This window comes from Stenella coeruleoalba (genome assembly GCF_951394435.1).
Source record: "Stenella coeruleoalba genome assembly, chromosome: 2".
In the NCBI taxonomy this organism is placed as follows: Eukaryota; Metazoa; Chordata; class Mammalia; order Artiodactyla; family Delphinidae; genus Stenella; species Stenella coeruleoalba.
Window position 1 is genome coordinate 126906582 of NC_137147.1, and position 19607 is coordinate 126926188.

Sequence of the window (19607 nt, forward strand, 5' to 3'; positions counted from 1 at the left end):
CACGCTCCCATCCTCCCTCGCCTCTGTCCACGCCTCTGGTTTCCTTCCGACATCCCTGTGGGCTGGACCACCCCAAAGCTAAGGGCCAGGCAGCCTCAGCATTTGCCAGGGCCTGGGGTGGGCATGGGGTGCAGGATGGAAGAATATGCGAGGAGCCCGTCTTTACAAGCAGAGAGAGGGAAGCACAAAATATCGCAGAGTCTCCTGGCTGTGGGGTCTGGGGAGCTTAGTGTTAGCAAAGCATCTTCCTGAGGGCTGTAAAATGTGAGCCCAGGGTAGCAGGCCAAGCTCCCCAAGGCAGGACGCGCTGGGCCAACAGGCAGCGTGGGTAGCAGGATGTGCAGTATGGGTGGCCGGGGCCGAGAGCCTGCACAAGATGGGCCCGCCCAGGGCGCAGAGTGGCCGTGTGTGCCAGAGGAAGTCAGAGATCCTGCAGGATGCTCCCAGGAGAACTCAGCGCTCAAACCTGCACCCTGAAACATCGGTCGGTGCCTGGGTGAGAAATGGACAGGAAGGGCCAAGGCTGGTGGCATCCAAGCCACAAGGGGTGCGTCGAAGGCTGCAGTAGGGAAATTTGGAAGCCTGAATTAGGGCAGTGATGCACAGAGAGTGTGAGAAGAAGGTGGATTAAAGAAATAGCCAGTGAGTAGCGGATTCAAGATGGCGGAGGAGTAGGAGGATGTGGAGTTCATCTCTCTCTACAGATGTGTCAGGAATACACCTATAGATGCAACAGTTTTCACAGAACACCTGCGGAGAACTAGCAGAAGACCTTGGACACCAGAAAGGACTATAAAGGTCCCTGCATAACTGTGTAGGATAGAAAAAAAGAAGGGAGAAGGAGGAGGAGAGGAAGCTGGACGGGACCTGCATCCCGGGGTGGGGGAGCTGAAGCAGAGGAGAGATTCCCGAATTCGGGGAAACCCCCACTCCAACGGGGAAGCCCCATCTCTGACGGGGAATTCAATTGGGACAGAAGGGATGCATTTGAGGCTGTTGGAAGAGGGTGAAGTGGCCAATCTGTGGCAGACGGGACAGAGTGAGAAATAGACAGTCTGTACATCCGTTCATGGGTGTGCAGGGGGGCTGGGAGCTGGTGTGTGGGGATTGGAGAACAGACCCAGAGCGAGAACTCCTGTTGGCTGTGGGGCGATGGACTGAAGGGATGGAATGGAGGAAATCCACAGCAGGAAATGCCTACGGAGGAAGACCGGACTGCCATGGAAACAGGGCACTTCTGCTGAGTCACATGCAGGGGAAGGAGCCACTGTTGTAGCCTCTCTCTCCCCACACGACAGAGCCTGCCGACGACAATAAAAGAAGCACACTCAGAGCTGGCCCTCACGCGCCTGTAGCTGGGCACCAGAAAAAGCCCTCACTATGGCCATATCTCTTGCACCCGTGGCTGCTGGCTTTTTTGTGCATTTGGCGCTGCCAGGGCTCTGCGATCCAAGTAGTCATACCACCTCTTTGCCTGGTCCTCACAGCGACTGACCCAAGAGCTCGAAGGCAGCCTCAGGACTGGACTACTGTGGATGGACCTCACACAGAGGTGGGGATAAAACCAAAGCTGAACCCCAGGGACAGGTGTGTCTAAGGAAAAAGGTCAAAAATTTTTCTATCAGCTGTACAAGCTGAAGATTAAATCCCCACGAAGCTAGGTAGTCCCTGCGTCTGTGGAATACCTGAGTAGGCAATGAGTGTTCCCACAAATGAAACGGTCTAGCTCTGGCAGCTATGGACTTTGGGGACAGCACATGCAGGAATCAGGCCAGATCAGAGTCTGAGTGGTCCCCAGAGCACCCACAGCAGGTCCAGAGACCAGCCCAGAGGCAGAGGAGAGGCTCTTGGGGAGGCGGAGGTGGGCTGTGGTTCATGGTATGTGCAAGGACACTTACAGCGGAGACCCCAGGGAAACATAATTATTATTATTAATTCTATTTGTTTTGATTCATTCTGTCGTTGGTTCTAGCTTTTGTTGTTGTTGGGGGTTTTTTTTTGTTTTTTTTTTTTCTTTCTCTTTTTGTTTGGTGGTGGTGGTTTAGTTTTTTTTGGTTTCTTGGGATCTGCATGTTTTATAACGTTTATTTTTTTATTTATTTTTACTTTGCTTTTCTTTGGTTCTGTGTTCTTTTCCCTTATTTTTTCTTCTTTTTCTTTAATATATTTTTTCTTTCTTTTTTAAAAATATATTTCCATTTCTACTTTGCTTTTCTGTTGTCCTGTGATTTTTCCTTTTTTATTTTATTTTATCCTATTTTTTTAAATCCTATTTTTTTAAATCATTTTAATCAGTTTTTTCTGTTTCCTTGCTTTATTCTTCAGTAGGCACATTGCTTTGGTTTTGTTTTTAGGTTATGTGTTTCTGTTGGTTCTAATCCTAATTGTTTGATTTCGTTTTTGAGTTCTTCTATTTGTCTGGTTATTCTCTTGCTTTTTGTTTTATTTGGCTCTGTTTTTGTTTTTTTTACATATGTGTTTCCTTGTCTCTGTTTTTGTTTGATTGATTTTGTTTTTACCATTTCTCTGGGGTTTTGTTTGTCATTTTTAGAATATATTTTCTATTTTCTTTTTTTTAAATTTCTGTTTCTATGTTGCCTTTCATTTGTTCTTTCTCCTTTCTCTTTTTTTTTTTTATCATTTTCATTGGTTTGTTTCTTTGCTTCATTCTTCCGTTGGCACTCTGCTTTGATTTTGTTTTTTGGTTTTGTGTTTTTGTCAGCTTTCTTCTTAATTGGTGGATTTCATTCTTGGGTTCTTTTGTTTGTCTGGTTGTTCTCTTGCTTTTTGATTTATATGGTTCTGTTTTTGTTTCTTTTGTGTGTGTTTCCTTGTTTCTGTTTTTTTTATTTTACTTTTTACCATTTGGGGTTTTGTTAGGTTTTTTTTTTCTTTTTTGATCACCTTTATTGCTGGGATGAGCAACTTGTGGGGTTTGGTCCCTTGACCAGAAATCAGGCCTGAGACTCTGGTGGGGGGAGCACCAAGTCCAGGATGCTGGACCACTAAAGAATTCCCAGCCCCAGGGAAGACTAATCACCGAGAGCTCTCCTGGAGGCCTCTATCTGAATCCAGACCCGGCTCCACCCAACAGCCAGCAGCTCCCAGTGCAGGACGCCTCACACCAAACAACAAACAAGACAGGAACACAAACCCACCTATTAGCACACAGACTACCTAAAGTCATGCTAAGGTCACAGACACTCTGAAACACACCACCTGACACGGCCCTGCTCATCAGAGGAAAATGACTCAGCTCCACCCACCAGAATGTAGGCACCAACTCCTCCCATCAGGAAGCCTACACAAGACACTGGACCAATGCCACCAATGGGGGCAGAGAACAGAAGCAAGAGGAACTATGACCCTGCAGCCTAGGGAAAGGAGAGGATCAAATACTGTAAATTAGACAAAATGAGAAGACAGAGAAATATCTTACAGGCAAAGGAGAAGATAAAAACCCACAAGACCAAATAAATGAAGAGGAAATAGGCAAACTACCTGAAAAAGAATTCAGAGTAATGATACTAAAGATGATCCAAAATCTTGGAAATAGAGAAAATACAAGAAATGTTTAACAATGACCTAGAAGAACTAAAGATCAAACAAACAGTAATGAACAACACAATAACCGAAATTTAAAATACAGTAGAAGGAATCTATAGCAGAATAATTGAGGCAGAAGAACGGATAAGTGAGCTGGAAGACAGAGAGTGGAAATAACTGTTGCAGAGCCGAATAAAGAAAAAAGAATGAAAAAAATGGAGGACAGTCTCAGAGACCTCTGGGACAACATTAAGTGCACCAACATTCGAATTATAGGCATCCCAGAAGAAGAGGAAAAAAGAAACGGGCTGAGAAAATATTTAAAGAGATTGTAGTTGAAGACGTCCCCCAAATGGGAAAGAAAACAGTCAATCAAGTCCAGGAAGCGGAGAGAGTCCCATACAGGATAAACCCAAGGAGAAACATGCCAAGACATATATTAATCAAACTAACAAAAGTTAAACACAAAGAAAATTATTAAAAACAGCAAGGGAAAAGCAAAAAAATAACATAAAGGGAATCTGCATAAGGTTAACAGCTGATCTTTCAGCAGAAACTCTACAGGCCAGAAGAGAGTGGCACAATACATTTAAAGTGATGAAAGAGAAAAACATACATCAAGCTTTAAATGACACATTAGACTAGATGGACTGAATTGATATTTATGGGACATTGCATCCAGAAACAATAGAATATGCTTTCTACTCAAGTGCACATGGAACATTCTCCAGGATAAATCACATCTTGGATCACAAATCAAGCCTCAGTAAACTTAAGAAAACTGAAATCATATCAAGTATCTTTCCCAGCCACAGTGCTATGAGACTAGATATCAATTACAAGAAAAAAACTGTAAAAAGTACAAACACATGGAGGCTAAACAATATGCTACTAAATAACCAAGAGATCCCTGAAGAAATCAAAGAATAAATCAAAAATACCTAGAAACAAATGACAATGAAAACACGACCCAAAATCTATGGGGTGCAGCAAAAGCAGTTCTAAGAGGGAAGTTTATAGCAATATAATTCTACCTCAAGAAACAAGAAACATCTCAAATAAACAACCTAACCTTATACCTAAAGAAATTAGAAAAAGAAGAACAAAAAAACCCCAAAGTTAGCACAAGGAAAGAAATCAAAAAGATCAGATCAGAAATAAATGAAAAAGAAATGAGGGAAACAATAGCAAAGATCAATAAAACTAAACGCTGGTTCTTTGAGAAGGTAAAGAAAATTGATAAACCATTAGCCAGACTCATCAGGAAAAAAAGGGAGAAGACTCAGATCAAAAGAATAAGAAATGAAAAAGAAGTTACACCTGACACTGCAGAAATACAAAGGATCATGAGAGACTACTACAGGCAACTATATGTCAATAAAATGGACAACCTGGAAGAAATGGACAGATTCTTAGAAAGGCACAACTTGCCAAGACTGAACCAGGAAGAAATAGAAAACGTGAACAGACCAATCACAAGCACTGAAATTGAAACTGTGATTAAAACTCTTCTGACAAACAAAAGCCCAGGGCCCGATGGCTTCACAGGAGAATTCTATCAAACATTTAGAGAAGAGTTAACACTATCCTTCTCAAACTCTTACAATATAGCAGAGGGAGGGACACTCCCAAACTCATTCTATGAGACCACCATCACCCTGATAACAAAACTAGACAAACATATCAAAAAAAAGAAAATTACAGGCCAATATCACAGATGAACATCCTCAACAAAATACTAGCAAACAGAATCCAACAGTACATTAAAAGGATCATACACCATGATCAAGTGGTGTTTATCCCAGGAATGCAAGGATTGTTCAATATATGCAAATCAATCAATGTGATGCACCATATTAACAAACTGAAAGATAAAAACCATGTGATCATCTCAATAGATGCAGAAAAAGCTTTTGACAAAATTCAATACCCATTAATGATAAAAACTCTCCAGAAGGTGGGCATAGAGGGAACCTACCTCAGCATAATAAAGGCCATATACAACAAACCCACAGCCAACATCATTCTCAATGGTGAAAAACTGAAACTATTTCCTCTAAGATCAGGAAGAAGACAAGGATGTCCACTCTCACCACTATTATTCAACATAGTTTTGGAAGTTTTACCCACAGCAATCAGAGAAGAAAAAGAAATAAAAGGAATCCAAATCAGAAAAGAAGTAAAACTGTCACTGTTTGCAGATGACATGATACTATACATAGAGAATCCTAAAGATGCTACCAGAAAGCTACTAGAGCTAATCAATGAATTTGGTAAAGTAGCAGGATACAAAATTAATGCACAGAAATCTCTTGCATTCCTTTATAATAATGATGAAAAATCTGAAAGTGAAATTAAGAAAACACTCCTATTTACCATTGCAACAAAAAGAATAAAATATCTAGGAATAAACCTACCTAAGGAGGCAAAAGACCTGTATGCAGAAAATTATAAGACACTGATGAAGGAAATTAAAGATGATACAAATAGATGGAGAGATATACCATGTTCTTGGATTGGAAGAATCAACATTGTGAAAATGACTCTACTACCCAAAGCAATCTACAGATTCAATGCAATCCCTATCAAACTACCACTGACATTTTTCACAGAACTAGAACAAGCAATTTTACAATTTGTATGGAAACACAAAAGACCCTGAATAGCCAAAGCAATCTTGAGAAAGAAAAACTGAGCTGCAGGGATCAGGCTCCCAGACTTTAGACTATATTACAAAGCTACAGTAATCAAGACAGTATGGTACTGGCACAAAAACAGAAATATAGATCAATGGAACAGGATAGAGAGCCCAGAGATAAACCCATACACATATGGTCACCATATCTTTGACAAAAGAGGCAAGAATATACAATGGAGAAAAGATAGCCTCTTCAATAAGTGATGCCAGGAAAACTGGACAGTTACATGTAAAAGAGTGAAATTAGAACACTTCCTAACACCATACACAAAAATAGACTCAAAATGGATTAAAGACCTAAATGTAAGGCCAGACACTATAAAACTCTTTGAAGAAAACATAGGCACAACACTCTATGACATAAATCACAGCAAGACCTTTTTGACCCACCTCCTAGAGTAATGGAAATAAAATAAAAAATAAGCAAATGGGACCTAATGAAACTTCAAAGCTTTTGCACAGCAAAGGAAACCATAAACAAGATAAAAAGACAACCCCTAGAAAAGGAGACAATATTTGCAAATGAAGCAACTGACAAAAGATTAAGCTCCAAAATATAAAAGCAGCTCATGCAGGTCATTATCAAAATAACAGACATCCCAATGCAAAAATGGGTGGCAGACCTAAACAGACATTTCTCCAAAGAAGACATACAAATTGCCAACAAACACATGAAAAGATGCTCAACATCACTAATCATTAGAAAAATGAAAATCAAAACTACAAAGAGGTATCACCAGTCAGAATGGCCATTATCAAAAAATCTACAAACAATAAATGCTGGAGAGGGTGTGGAGGAAAGGGAACCCTTCTGCACTGCTGGTGGGAATGCAAATTGATACAGTCACTATGGAGAACAGTATGGAGGTTCCTTAAACTGAAAATAGAACTACCATATGACCCAGCAATCCCACTACTTGGTATATTCCCTGAGAAAACCATAATTCAAAAAGAGTCATGTACCACAATATTCATTGCAGCTGTGTTTACAATAGTCAGGACATGGAAGCAACCTAAGTGTCCATCGACAGATGAATGGATAAAGAAGATGTTGCACATATATACAATGGAATATTACTCAGCCCTAAAAAGGAACAGAATTGAGTTATTTGTAATGACATGGATGGACTTAGAGTGTCATACAGAGAGAAGTAAGTCAGAAAGTGAAAAAGAAATACCGGATGCTAATGCACAGATATGGAATATAAAAAACGGTACTGATGAGCCTAGTGCCAGGGCAGGAATAAAGACGTAGATGTGGAGAATGATCTTGAGGGCATGGAGGGGAAGGGGAAGCTGAGACAAAGTGAGAGAGTAGCATTGACATATATACACTACCAAATATAAATGGCTAGTGGGAAGCTGCTGCATAGCACGGGGAGATCAGCTCGATGCTTTGTGATGAGCTAGAGGGGTTGGATAGGGAGGGTGGGAAGGAGGCTCAACAGGGAGGGGATATGGGGATATGTGTATCCATATAGCTTACTCACTTTGTTGTACAGTAGAAACTAATACAACATTGTAAAGCAAATGTACTCCAATAAAGATACCAAAAAATAAAAAGGAATAGCTAGCGAAGGGGGCAAGATCGAAAACTGATGTCTGTGTGGATATAAAAATAAGGAGGGGAGTCAACAATGGCAGCAAGGGTGCTGGCCCATGTGTGACCAGTCAGTGGTGGAGCTTCGGCCAGCAATGGAGCAGAGAAGAGACCCAGGTCTGGGTGCTAGAGGTGATGTGACCTAGGGAGGGGCGGCTGCAGGTTGCTGTCCAAGGTCCCCCTTCTCTTGCATCACAACCATGGCACCTTGCACCTGTGTCTGGACATATGGTTGATTCTCCCCAGCACCTCCGAGTGCTGGGACTTAGAAGGACAGAACTGACATGCAAGCCCATCAGGAGACACAGCCTCTCTTGAGAAAGAACAGCCAGGCAGGAGTTTATTAGCTGAGCCCTGTCACGTCCTGCATGTGGTATTTCCCAGGGCACTTTTGGACAGTTTCTATTTAGAAGAGATTGTTTGGATGAGTCAAACAATGGGGACTTGAACTAAAGGAGCTCTTGTACGTGGCTCAGATTAAATGTTAAGGGATGTATCCGTTTGCTTGGGCTGACACAGACCCTGCAGCTTAAACAACAGAAATGCATTGTCTCACAGTTCTGGAGGGTGGAAGCAAGATCCAGGTGTCAGCAGGACTGGTGTCTCCTGAGGCCCCTCTCCTTAGCTTGCAGACAGCCGCCTTCTCCCTGTGCCCTCACATCATCTTAACCTCTGTGCTTGTCCGTCTCTGTGTCCAAATATTTTCTAACAGAGACAGCAGTCATATGGGGTTAGGGCCCATCCATATGACCTTATTTTAACTTAATTACCTCTTTAAAGACCTAACTCCAAATGCAGTCACATTCTGAGATACGGGGGTTAGGACATCAACATATGAATTCTAGGGGGGACACATGTCAAGCCATAAGACAGAGGTAGGTGCTGAGGGCAGTGTGATGGGCTCATATTCTCTTGCACGTCTTCCTGGAGTCAAGCCTCATGCCTGCTGGGTCCTGGGCCTATTCGCCCTTAGCAGGGACTTTCCCCCTTAGGAGACCAAGGCAGCACTTGCACTGCCAAGCACCTTTAGGGTGACACCGTTCTCCAGCCTTCCTCCCCTTCTGATGCAGGGAGACTCACTCAGAGCACAGCCCCCATTGCCATTTGTATGCCGCTGGGGGCCTTAAACAGGCCGATACACCTGCTGTGATCAGTTCTGGTCTGGCTTGGTCTGATTAGAAAGCACAGTAGTTACTGAAAGGTGTAGGTCACATCAAAGGAAGCTTAATGTAATACCTTTTCTTGTTTCTGTTGAGTTCATCTCTTCTTCTGAATAAGCATGACTGGTTTGATTTAGATGGTTCATCCTTGACTGCTGTCCCGAGAAATGGTTTCCATGTGCGGCTGTTGCGGAGAGAACCGTGGCGGTGGGCATTCTCTCACTCCTGACTCGGGAGCTGGGTTTTGTGTGTAACGTCTCATGCACTCGGGCCTCTTGACACTTTAGCTGGCACTGAGGTTTCCAGTCTTGAATCTCTTTTTAAAGCAGAACTTTATTCTGGAATTGCCACAAGGTGGGGGGGAGGGAGAGGGCATCACACAGTGTTGATTGGCCCTCCTCCTGCACGTTCCTTTGCATGAGTTCTGTAGAAGAACCAGTGCCATGTTGGTAAATAACAGGCTTGCAGGAAATGCGTCCCCCCAGCATGGTGTTTTGGGCTTTTCTTTATTGTTTAGCTTCTTTTCTTCACCATAAAATATATTGATTTCCCTGGTTGTGAAGAATACAGATTGTGTCTTAGGTTGAGAGGCAGCCCCATCCCTCATGCAGGTGACCAGGGTCCAGAAGTGGCAGGAAGTGCTGTTTTCCTGGAACCCTTAACGGCTTCTTCTGACCTTGTACCTCTCCAAACTAGCTCTGCTCGCTGGTCAGTGGGCACTGCTAGGAGCTGGTGGGAGGGGCGACACCTGCAGGGATCCTTGGTGACTTCAGAGAAGGAGTTTGGGCTGTGGGTGTGTGTGGGAGGGCTGGGGAGGGCTGTCCACATAGGGTGTGAGAAGGTGGCTTCTTGGAAGGCCCTCCTCTTGGAAGGCAGGTGGCACTGCCTGATTGATGTAGGTTAGGCAGGGCCCCTGCTCTAGTTCTGAAAGCCTCCAGGGCCTCCCCTTGTGACCTATTCGTCAGGCTCCCAGGACCTCATCCACCCCAGTGTGGCCCTAGCACACTCCTGACCAACAGGGGTGAGGGTGCGGCTGCCATTAGTAGGTCAAGAGGATGAGTTTGAAAAGCAGTTGCTTAAACGTGGGATATTCTCTGAATCTAAATAGCAGTGAAACCAAATGTATAAAATTGTATCATGGAGTTTACCACATTTCAAATTTAACATGCTAATATTTCTAATAATTGTGTGACTTTTAATAAGAAAAACAGAATGTAGGAAATATTGCTGAAATCAATATGATCCCCTTTTCTAGAGAAATATTTGTACCCTTGTGACAACATGAGGTACTGGTGAGGAGAAGTGTTCTCTGTGATGATCAGGACATGGGCAGAGATCACCTGGCAGGGCCTTCCTGGGCCAGCTTTCCAACTCGGTCCCCCAGTTCCCGACTCTGCCCTCTCTAGCTGTGGCCAGACCTTGTGGCATGAAGCCTACAATGGTCCTGGTACCAATTCTGACGTGTGGGTTTTTCCCACACCAAGCTGGGTGTCCCACAGTCTAACTCAATTCTGATGCTATCTACCTGGGGAGAGCGTCAGATCCCACAGGTGACAGGCTCAGTCCTGTGTGTCAGGAACAGCCGGTCTCGAAGACCAAATGTTAGAACAAAAGATGTTCCTAGTGCTCTGATCACTTAGGAAATTACGAGAATTTTAGGAGCTCTGTGCCAGGAACTGGAGTCAAAGACTAAATGTTAGAACAAAAGATTATCCTAGGACTTCTATTTACAAAGGTGTCAGGAGCCCTGTGTCAGGAACCGGGGGCAGAGATAAAATCATATATTTCTTATTTCACAAAGCCCGTGGGCAAAGTAAACGAACAAACATCAGGCTCTGGAGGGGCTTCTAGAAGCCCAGTTACTGGTGAGTGCCAGCCCCATCTCAGCTCTTGCAAAGGTCCACTGAGACCCTCCACCCCTCCCCTCCCCAGCCCCGGGTCTAGGCCTTCCTTCCCAGAGCGGTGCTGCTTGAGCTGTGAGGCCATGTAAGCACCCACGTGACACATGCCAACTGTTCCATGACAGCATACACAACAACGGGAAAAAGGCTGGGCTCTACAAAGAAAACCTGCTGCTTCGAGGCTGCACCATCCGAAACACAGAAGCCGTCGTGGGCATCGTCATCTACGCAGGTAGGTGCTGCGTGTCACGTGCTGTCTGTGATGGCATTGGCTCAGCATGGTGGGCTGGCTATTCCTGGACATTGCTCCTGGTTGTTTTGGTTTTTTCCTGATTATCAAAGTAGCATAAACCCATTGTAGAGAACCAGGAAAATAGATGGACGCAAAATGTCTAATAATATCTGGACCAGAAGTGTTCTTAGCATGTTAGCCTATTTCTTTCTGTGCATTTCCCCGTGGTGGTTACATAGTTGAGATTAATTGTAGAGCCTACTTTTCTGACTGAACTTATCCCATATGGATCATTGGATGGCAGCACCCTTTTCCAATCCATGGAGTCAGCGTAGCCCGTCCCTTTCCTGCTGGGCACTGACTCACCGCCTCCCCCGCAGGACATGAGACCAAGGCTCTGCTGAACAACAGCGGGCCCCGCTACAAGCGCAGCCGGCTGGAGAGGCAGATGAACTGCGACGTGCTCTGGTGTGTCCTCCTCCTCGTTTGTATGTCTCTGTTTTCAGCCGTCGGTAAGTCTCCTCAGAGGTCACGATGAGTGGGCACTGCTGGACGGCTGCCGGGGGCCCCGGCTGGGCTGTCTCTGTCTCCTTCTGACCCAGTGCTCTAATTAACACACATTTGTCACTGGCTTGGACTCAGGGGATGTTTGCATTGGCAAGGCCACGTTGAGACGTTTCGATGAATGAGCTCCGCAAACTAGTGTTTTTCGAATTGGCATCTTCTGGGGTGGAAGAACGGCTTAATCATGCCTCCTGTAATGATTCCAATGGAAAGAGTGATACTAACCTGGTGATAACAGGAATCAGAGCAGTAGAAGCACAAATGCTACTATTAGGGACTCTGTGAGAAGAGGGAAAACATTATTTGGGTCCCAAGAAGGGGCTAGCAGTTAGGCTGTGTGCAGCCTGGCGCCCCCAGCTTCTGGTGGCCTCCAAACCGGCATGCTGCTTTGGGAGTGCCTGGCAGGGAAGCGCGTGGACCTCCAGGTAAACGACCTTCACCGTGTCCCGCTCAGCTGCCATCACACACCAGACAGGTGTGACATGGTCTTGGAACTCAGTGGTAAAAGGCACTGGTATACGGGGCATGAAAAGGGCTCTGTCATCATTTAGGTGTGGGGCTCAGTTGAAATAACGTGTGTTGCTGTTGGCTTTTCAGAGTCTGTGAGATGTGAATTTTGAATCTCTAAGCAGGGACAATTACAGGTAGTATTCAGAGCCTATCGAGACTGGTGTTTAGTGAGGCATTGGGAAATTCCTTTCTGGGATTTCTCGTTGGCAGCTACCAGCACACGTCCAATTCCTGTGTTATGACCAGTGGTGCTATTCAGTACCAACGATGGGAAAGGCCGGGGTTGAGGCAGAGTCCAAGTCCCGGGGCCTTCCTTCCAGTGCTCTGATTGTAGTGCCAACAATACCATGGGCTTTTGCTTTCTTAGGTGGCCAGGTGGGCTCATAAAACCCGATGTACTTGTGTCAGGTGAATGACGTTCCTCTTTGAACTTTGCTACAGGACATGGACTATGGGTGCAGCGCTATCAAGAGAAGAAATCATTATTTGATGTCCCTGAGTCTGACGGCACCTCTTTATCCCCAGTCACAGCTGCAGTTTATTCGTTTTTGACAATGATAATAGTTCTGCAGGTAACAGTACTAAGTTCCATATGACAATTGCTTTACTTTTCTGATGAGAACTTTGAGTCATCATAGTCTGCTAAGAACTTCCCACAAATTCTGCACCTGGGAGGAGCACAGGTTCATCTGACAAATGTGTTACCTTTTGTTTTCCCACCCGACTTATCTAAAGGATCTTTTCTTGGGTGCTTTTCAAGTTAAAATTCTCCTTTTCTATTCTTAAGATTTTTAGGCTCTGAGGGGTCGGTTTTTCCATCATTGGTTCTGTTTTGTTTTTCCACTCAATTACTTCTTTTTTTTTTAAATTAATTTTTATTGGAGTGTAGTTGCTTTACAATGTTGTGTTAGTTTCTACTGTACAGCAAAGTGAATCAGCTATACATATACATATATCCACTCTTTTTTGGATTTCCTTCCCAGTTTCTACTGTACAGCAAAGTGAATTGGCTCTACGTATACATATATCCACTCTTTTTTGCATTTCTTTCCCATTTAGGTCACTACAGAGCATTGACTAGAGTTCCCTGTGCTATACAGTAGGTTCTCATTAGTTATGTATTTTATATATAGTATCGGTAGTATGTATATGTCAATCCCAGTCTCCCAATTCATCCCACCCCCCCTCCACTCAATTACTTCTTAAAAAAACCTACATTTTTTTCTTAACATCTTCATTGGAGTATAATTGCTTTACAATGGTGTGTTAGTTTCTGCTTTATTAACAAAGTGAATCAGTTACACATATACATATATCCCCATATCTCTTCCCTCTTGCGTCTCCCTCCCTCCCACTCTCCCTATCCTGCTCATCTAGGTGGTCACAAAGCACCGAGCTGATCTCCCTGTGCTATGCGGCTGCTTCCCACTAGCTATCTATTTTACGTTTGGTAGTGTATATATGTCCATGCCACTCTCTCACTTTGTGCCAGCTTACCCTTCCCCCTCCCCGTATCCTCAAGTCCATTCTCTATTAAGTTTGCGTCTTTATTCCTGTCTTAAACCTACATTTTTATTTCAGAATAATTTTAAGGTTTACAGACAAGTTTCAAAAAATAGTACAGAGAGTTCCCATGTGTCCCTCACCCAGTGTGTCTTAATGTGAGCGTATTACATTTCTCTGGTACATTGTCAAAACTGAGAAACCGGGCTTCCCTGGTGGCGCAGTGGTTGAGAGTCCGCCTGCTAATGCAGGGGACACGGATCCGTGCCCCGGTCCGGGAAGATCCCACATGCCGCGGAGCGGCTGGGCCCGTGAGCCATGGCCGCTGAGCCTGTGCGTCTGGAGCCTGTGCTCCGCAGCGGGAGAGGCCACAACAGTGAGAGGCCCGTGTACCGCAAAAAAGAAAAAAAAAAAAACCTGAGAAACCAACTTTGGTACTTTGTCTCAAACAAAACTCCAGACGTCATTCGGATTCTACTAATCTTTCCACTGATGTGCTTTTTCTGTTCCTGGAGTCAACTTAGGATATCACATTGCATTTTGCAGCATTGGTTATTATTATTATTATTAGTTCCCATGCTTCCTGAACAATTCCCCATCGCTAACTGAGAATTTATGCCCCCAAAAGCCTGTGAGAGTGGAGAGGGGCAGTGAGCATCTCTGTCACCCTCCTTAGGGACACAGTGAACAGAAGATATTGGCTTAGCCTTTGCCTGGAAGGGGCATTCTGCTGTCTTATATCACATGTACTTGAGTTCGTCCTGTAGTAGGTGTTGCATTAACATATACTTAAGTTACCCAGAGAACCCAGTTAGTCTGGATGTGATATTCTGAGCCCATAAGTATCAGTTCAATACTGTTACTCCAGAGATAAAGAAAAAATTAAGCGTTGATTTCATGAAGGTTATTCTTGAATTGTCAAAGCATAACCGTGACTGTTCTTCTCAAAGCCTCTCCCCTCTGCTCTGTATTGTACAAAATCACAGAGATTGTCCTTCAGCACAGAACCAGCCACTGAAAAGACTATCTCTTCTGAGCTGTGGGGTTGTGTCTGCAGGACAGGCAGCTCCTGTCACTGGGAGCCCCGGGACAGCCTGGGTGTGAGGTGACTTTGCTTATGAGGACTCTGACTGTGCCATGTGTTTTGTGTTTCTCTTTTCTCTTTTTCCTCTCCTAGCTTCTCTCAAGCACAACTTAGTAATATGAAAACGCTTGCTTCTATACAAGCCATGGTTTCCATACTTCCAGACACGATAGTGGATTTCCGCTCTGCAGTGGCACCGTAGGCTGTCCTAGTTTAAACTCTTTGCCAATATCCTAATACTCTAACAATACTGACTCTAAGCCAACTTGTTTAAGCTCTGAAAGGTACAGTATAGTCCCTACTTACTTGGGGTTGTAGTTATTTGTCGTTTAGATTGGACTAAATCCGCAGTTCTCGGGTCTTCACGGTCATTCATTCTATGTGCCTTGTGTCTCCTAGGTTTTGATCCCAATTTCCTTGTACGTTTCCATTGAAATTGTTAAAGTATGCCAAGTGTACTTCATTAACCAGGATATAGAGTTGTATGATGAGGAGACAGACTCACAGCTGCAGTGCCGAGCCCTGAACATCACGGAAGACCTAGGGCAGATACAGTATATCTTCTCCGATAAAACTGGCACTTTAACTGAGAATAAGATGGTTTTCCGAAGATGCACTGTGTCTGGCATAGAATATTCTCATGATGCAAATGGTGAGTCTGGGGATGGGGGCTCCCAATCTGGGCAGGACCAGAGAGCTGCTGTATCAGAGTTGCATGCCCATGTGCCTGTGTGTGCGTGAGTGTACACATACACACACACACACAGCTTCAGGGGTTGATGATTTTTGAGGAAGAATAAAACAGAAAGGCTGGCAGAGCAACTCTGGACCAGCATCTATAGAAAAGGCCCCTCCTTATTGCTGATGGCGCCCTGCTTCCTGCACTATTTGCTGTGGTGGGCATCTGCTTAAACACTCATTTTCTGCCAGACAAGCAGAACCAAAGAGGGCAACCTTGAGGAACTCACCTCAGAGGCACCCGGTCTCTGTCACACCAAGAGGCAAAGAGATGTTTCCTTTGTCACGCATCAGTCTCCTTGTTATCAGCTGCAAATTCTCAGCAGGGCACTGGGCAGTTCATGCTGCTTTCTTTCCTCTGGAATATGACCTCCCAGAGGGAAGTGTCACCTCACTTTGGAATTTAGGCAGTCCCTCCTCCCACCTCTCCTTTTCTCATCCTTGGCTGCCTCCCTCTGTCCCCTCTGAGCACATAGGGGAGCCATCTGCCTCCTAAGTCGAGGGGTGCCTGGAGCCAGCTGCCCACCCAAAACAGGAGGGGGTCCCTGTACCACAGAAGTGTCTCTGGGGCCATCGTACCTCTGAGAGAGAGGGCACCTGCTCTGCAAACAGGACTCCCCTTCTTTCGTGGAACAGCATCTGAGAACATCAAAGAAACCTTGCCACAGAAACAGAAGCAAGTACAGAACAGGGGGACAACATGGGGGCATCAATAGGAAGCTGTTCTTTAGGGGCATTTGGTGGGAAAGATCTGCTGGAAGCACGAGATTTTTGTGAGTTTTATAAAACCAAGAATTATCATGATATCCACTATATCCTCCATGATAAAATGAATCATATTAACAGAAGGCATAGGAATGTGTCCAATTTGTTTAATGTTTTATTTGCCACTCAAAAAAACCGGTCAGGAACAGTGTCCCATCTGCCCACCTGCCTCCCTCTCTGGCTCCTCCCTTCCCTGACTCCCCAGGCTTGTGCAGAAGAGCTTGGGGGCCTGAAAGCAGACCTCATCCTGCTTATAAATGAGTCAGAGGACCAGGTCTGAAGTCGGCCTTTGAACTGGAACTGAGGCTCTGGGGGCAGAATCCCAAGTAAGATTACAGAAGGATTTTCACAGTTGTCAGATGCTTACCATAAAACCAAAGGGGTCCATCGCCCCCAGAAGACACAGGAAAGCATTGCTGGGGAAGGTGGAAACAGCCAGGTGTCTCTGCAGCATGTTTTAAAGAAGAGCTGTGATCAGTGACTGACGGGCCCCTGGGCGGGCACCCTTCGCAGCTGCTCGCATGGTCCGACCTCTCAGATCTGTTAGTAAAACGAATTCAGGTGGGTTTGACTCTGAGTACTGAGCCCAGCTCACGTGTACCTGAACCGGCTGCACAGACCATGGGCGTGTCCCTCTCTACTTCGTGTCCTGGTGACGGTGCAGGGCCAGGGCCAAGCATCACCTGCTCCTTGTCTCCGTCTTCCCCAAAGAGCCCGAGGGCATCGCTGAGGCCACTGCTGTCTGGTCACAGAGCACAGACGCACCAGCAGCGGCCTGAGGGATGGCCGCTTTCAGGCTAACATCTCATCACTGCTGTGGGAGGGTGGGCGGGCAGATGTGCCCTTGGGAGGCTGACACCGTGCTCATAATGTCCAAGCCTAGGAGCTAGACAGGCCCAGTCCAGGCTTTGCCCTTCCTTGCCATCCACTCACCACCTCACTGCCAGGGGGAAAAGGGGGCAGGTGCAGGAGTTTTCTCCTGGAATTAGGAGCTCCCTGAGGTGGAGTCCTGGGGTTGGCAGTTACCCGGCCTGGTGGCCATGGACAGGTGACTTCCCTTTCCTTATCTCTAAAGAAAAGTCTTCCCAAAGAAGATGCTGAGTTCAAGGCCTGGCCCACAGGACAGACCACACCATGGCATGCCCAGACGGGAGGCCCTTCTCTTAGCCCCTCACACGGGCCACCTCCTGTTAGGATGCCTTGTGTTGCCACCCAGCACCGGGCCTGCCCTGGAAGTTCTTAAGAGTTGCTTGTTTGGAGCGAGTGGTCCCTATGGATAGTCTCCTGTTGCTCACATATGATGGAAGAAGCTGAACTAACTGGGCAAAGCCAGGAACACGTGTTGAGAGCCCTTGTTAGCAAGAACAGCAGCGTGGGTGCACTTCTGTGATTCACTGAGAGCCCTGGAGGCCTCAGGGACTGTCGCTCCACGGTGCCCCCTAAGAGCCAGGCACAGCATCACAATCACCGTCTTCTTCAGTGGAGCTCTGCTTGCTGGGTCTGAACACTGGCAGCATTCTTCCACGCTGTACAACCCCAGGAGGATGTGAGCCTCCCTGCTGCTAAGTGCTTCATCCCCACCTGACGTTGAGCAAGGAGCCCTCTCAGGAGAGCACCGTCAACACAGCCTGAGAACCGTTATTTCTGCTTGACTGCAAGGCAGATGCTCAATGCGTGATCTGTCCTGACAGCCCCAGTAAGCAGGTGGCCCTGTGACCCTGGCATGAAGGTCAAAGCCTGGAACCCAGCTACTCTGTGGGCCTCCCAGCCACCTGCCCACCCACCCCATTCACATGGGGGCTCCCCCTGAACAGAGGGGCTGTATGTGGACCCATCTCCACCCACATCTGACTTTTTGTGGGATGGGGTGGCCCCTTTGCCATCACAGGCGGGACCTGAGCTTTGGCATCCTGTGGGCCTGGGTACCATCTCAATCCCCTGCCCCTGCATCCCATGACCTTAACAGATGAGACTCAGTCTTCTCATCTGTGACGTGGGGTTGAGAACATAAGCCCCATCGGGTCCACTGAAGGTGCATGTAAATGAGAACATCCCCCATCCCTCAGTGGAAACCCCTGTCAAACATGGCCTCGCCATCAGAGAGCGAGGGTGGTGAGGGCCCAGGGTGCCCTGCTGGATGCCTTGTGGAACCTAGACCCTTCAGTATCACACACAGCCTCCCCACGATGTCACTTAGTTCCCCTCCCCCACAGCCCGGCGTCTGGCCAGGTACCAGGAAGCAGACTCGGAGGAGGAGGAGGTGGTGCCCAGAGGGGGCTCACTGCCCCAGCGCAGCAGCACCGGGAGCCACCAAAGCATCCGAGTCGTGCATCGGAGCCAGAGCACCAGGTCACACCGGCGCACCAGCAGCCGTGCCGAGGCCAAGAGGGCCAGCATGCTGTCCAAGCACACAGCCTTCAGCAGCCCCATGGTGAGTCCTGCAGCCCTCCTTCCCGCTGTCACCTCCCCCAGTCACCAAAAGTGTCTGTTCTTCACTGGGGAGTTACCTCTGTTCAGTTAGGGGATGTTTTTCTGTCCAGTGCCTTCTTCCCACACTGCTGTATCTTTTCCAAAACACTGATTAGGTCCCCTTACCAGGCGGGGACTGCCGATGACCCAGCCAAGTGGGTGACGGAGAGGAAGTCTGTCCTGCCCTATGAAATGTGTAAAACATCAGGGCAAGATGACAACTGTGCAAAAGCAAAGTCAGATTAAAAAAAAGAAATTTAATTAGATGAACCCAAATCCATCCTTTGCCTTGTCAACCGCCCAAACATTTATGGACCATTCTCATCCGGCAGGGAAATTTCCAGAAGTACGTGAGTGACAACCTCTAAAAGATCCTTTCACTTCTAAAATTTTTGAAGACCAGAGAGGGAGAATCCGTTTTGTTCACGTATGGTGGCCTCATTCTTTTATGTCCTTCGAAACCCATATAGAAGGTGCCATTTGAATAGAGGTCGTCTAGACTTGTGGTCACTGATTGTTGTTGGGTTTACATGGGGCACGTGGGCGGGGAGCTGTCACCTGAGCAGCAGGGAGGCTGTGTTGGAGAAGGTTTTCCTGACATCAATTTCACAATCAATACGGGTTAAGAGTATTTGAAATGTTCCAACTTCTGACCTAGGAAGTTAGTGATTCAGTGAAAGATTTCTGTGCATAGAAGCTTATCAGTGTGTTATTTACATCAATAAAACAGCGAAAAATGTACCCAGTGATAAAGGAATGGTCAAATAAATTATGGTATGTCTGTTTTTATGCCGTTAAAAATTATGTTTTCAAATGGCTCTTAAAGGCCTGGTAAAG

General features: G+C 46.0%; 1 protein-coding gene across 1 annotated transcript in view; it reads left to right on the top strand.

Annotated features, from left to right (window-relative positions):
* ATP10A (ATPase phospholipid transporting 10A (putative)) overlaps nt 1-19607 on the top strand; it is a 160592-nt gene that overhangs the window by 120024 nt on the left and 20961 nt on the right. Inside the window, exons 4-8 of the mRNA XM_079910208.1 lie at nt 11031-11137; nt 11518-11649; nt 12653-12783; nt 15198-15450; nt 18515-18732. Coding sequence (XP_079766334.1) covers nt 11031-11137; nt 11518-11649; nt 12653-12783; nt 15198-15450; nt 18515-18732 — 841 coding nt within the window. The remainder of the gene's footprint in view (nt 1-11030; nt 11138-11517; nt 11650-12652; nt 12784-15197; nt 15451-18514; nt 18733-19607) is intronic.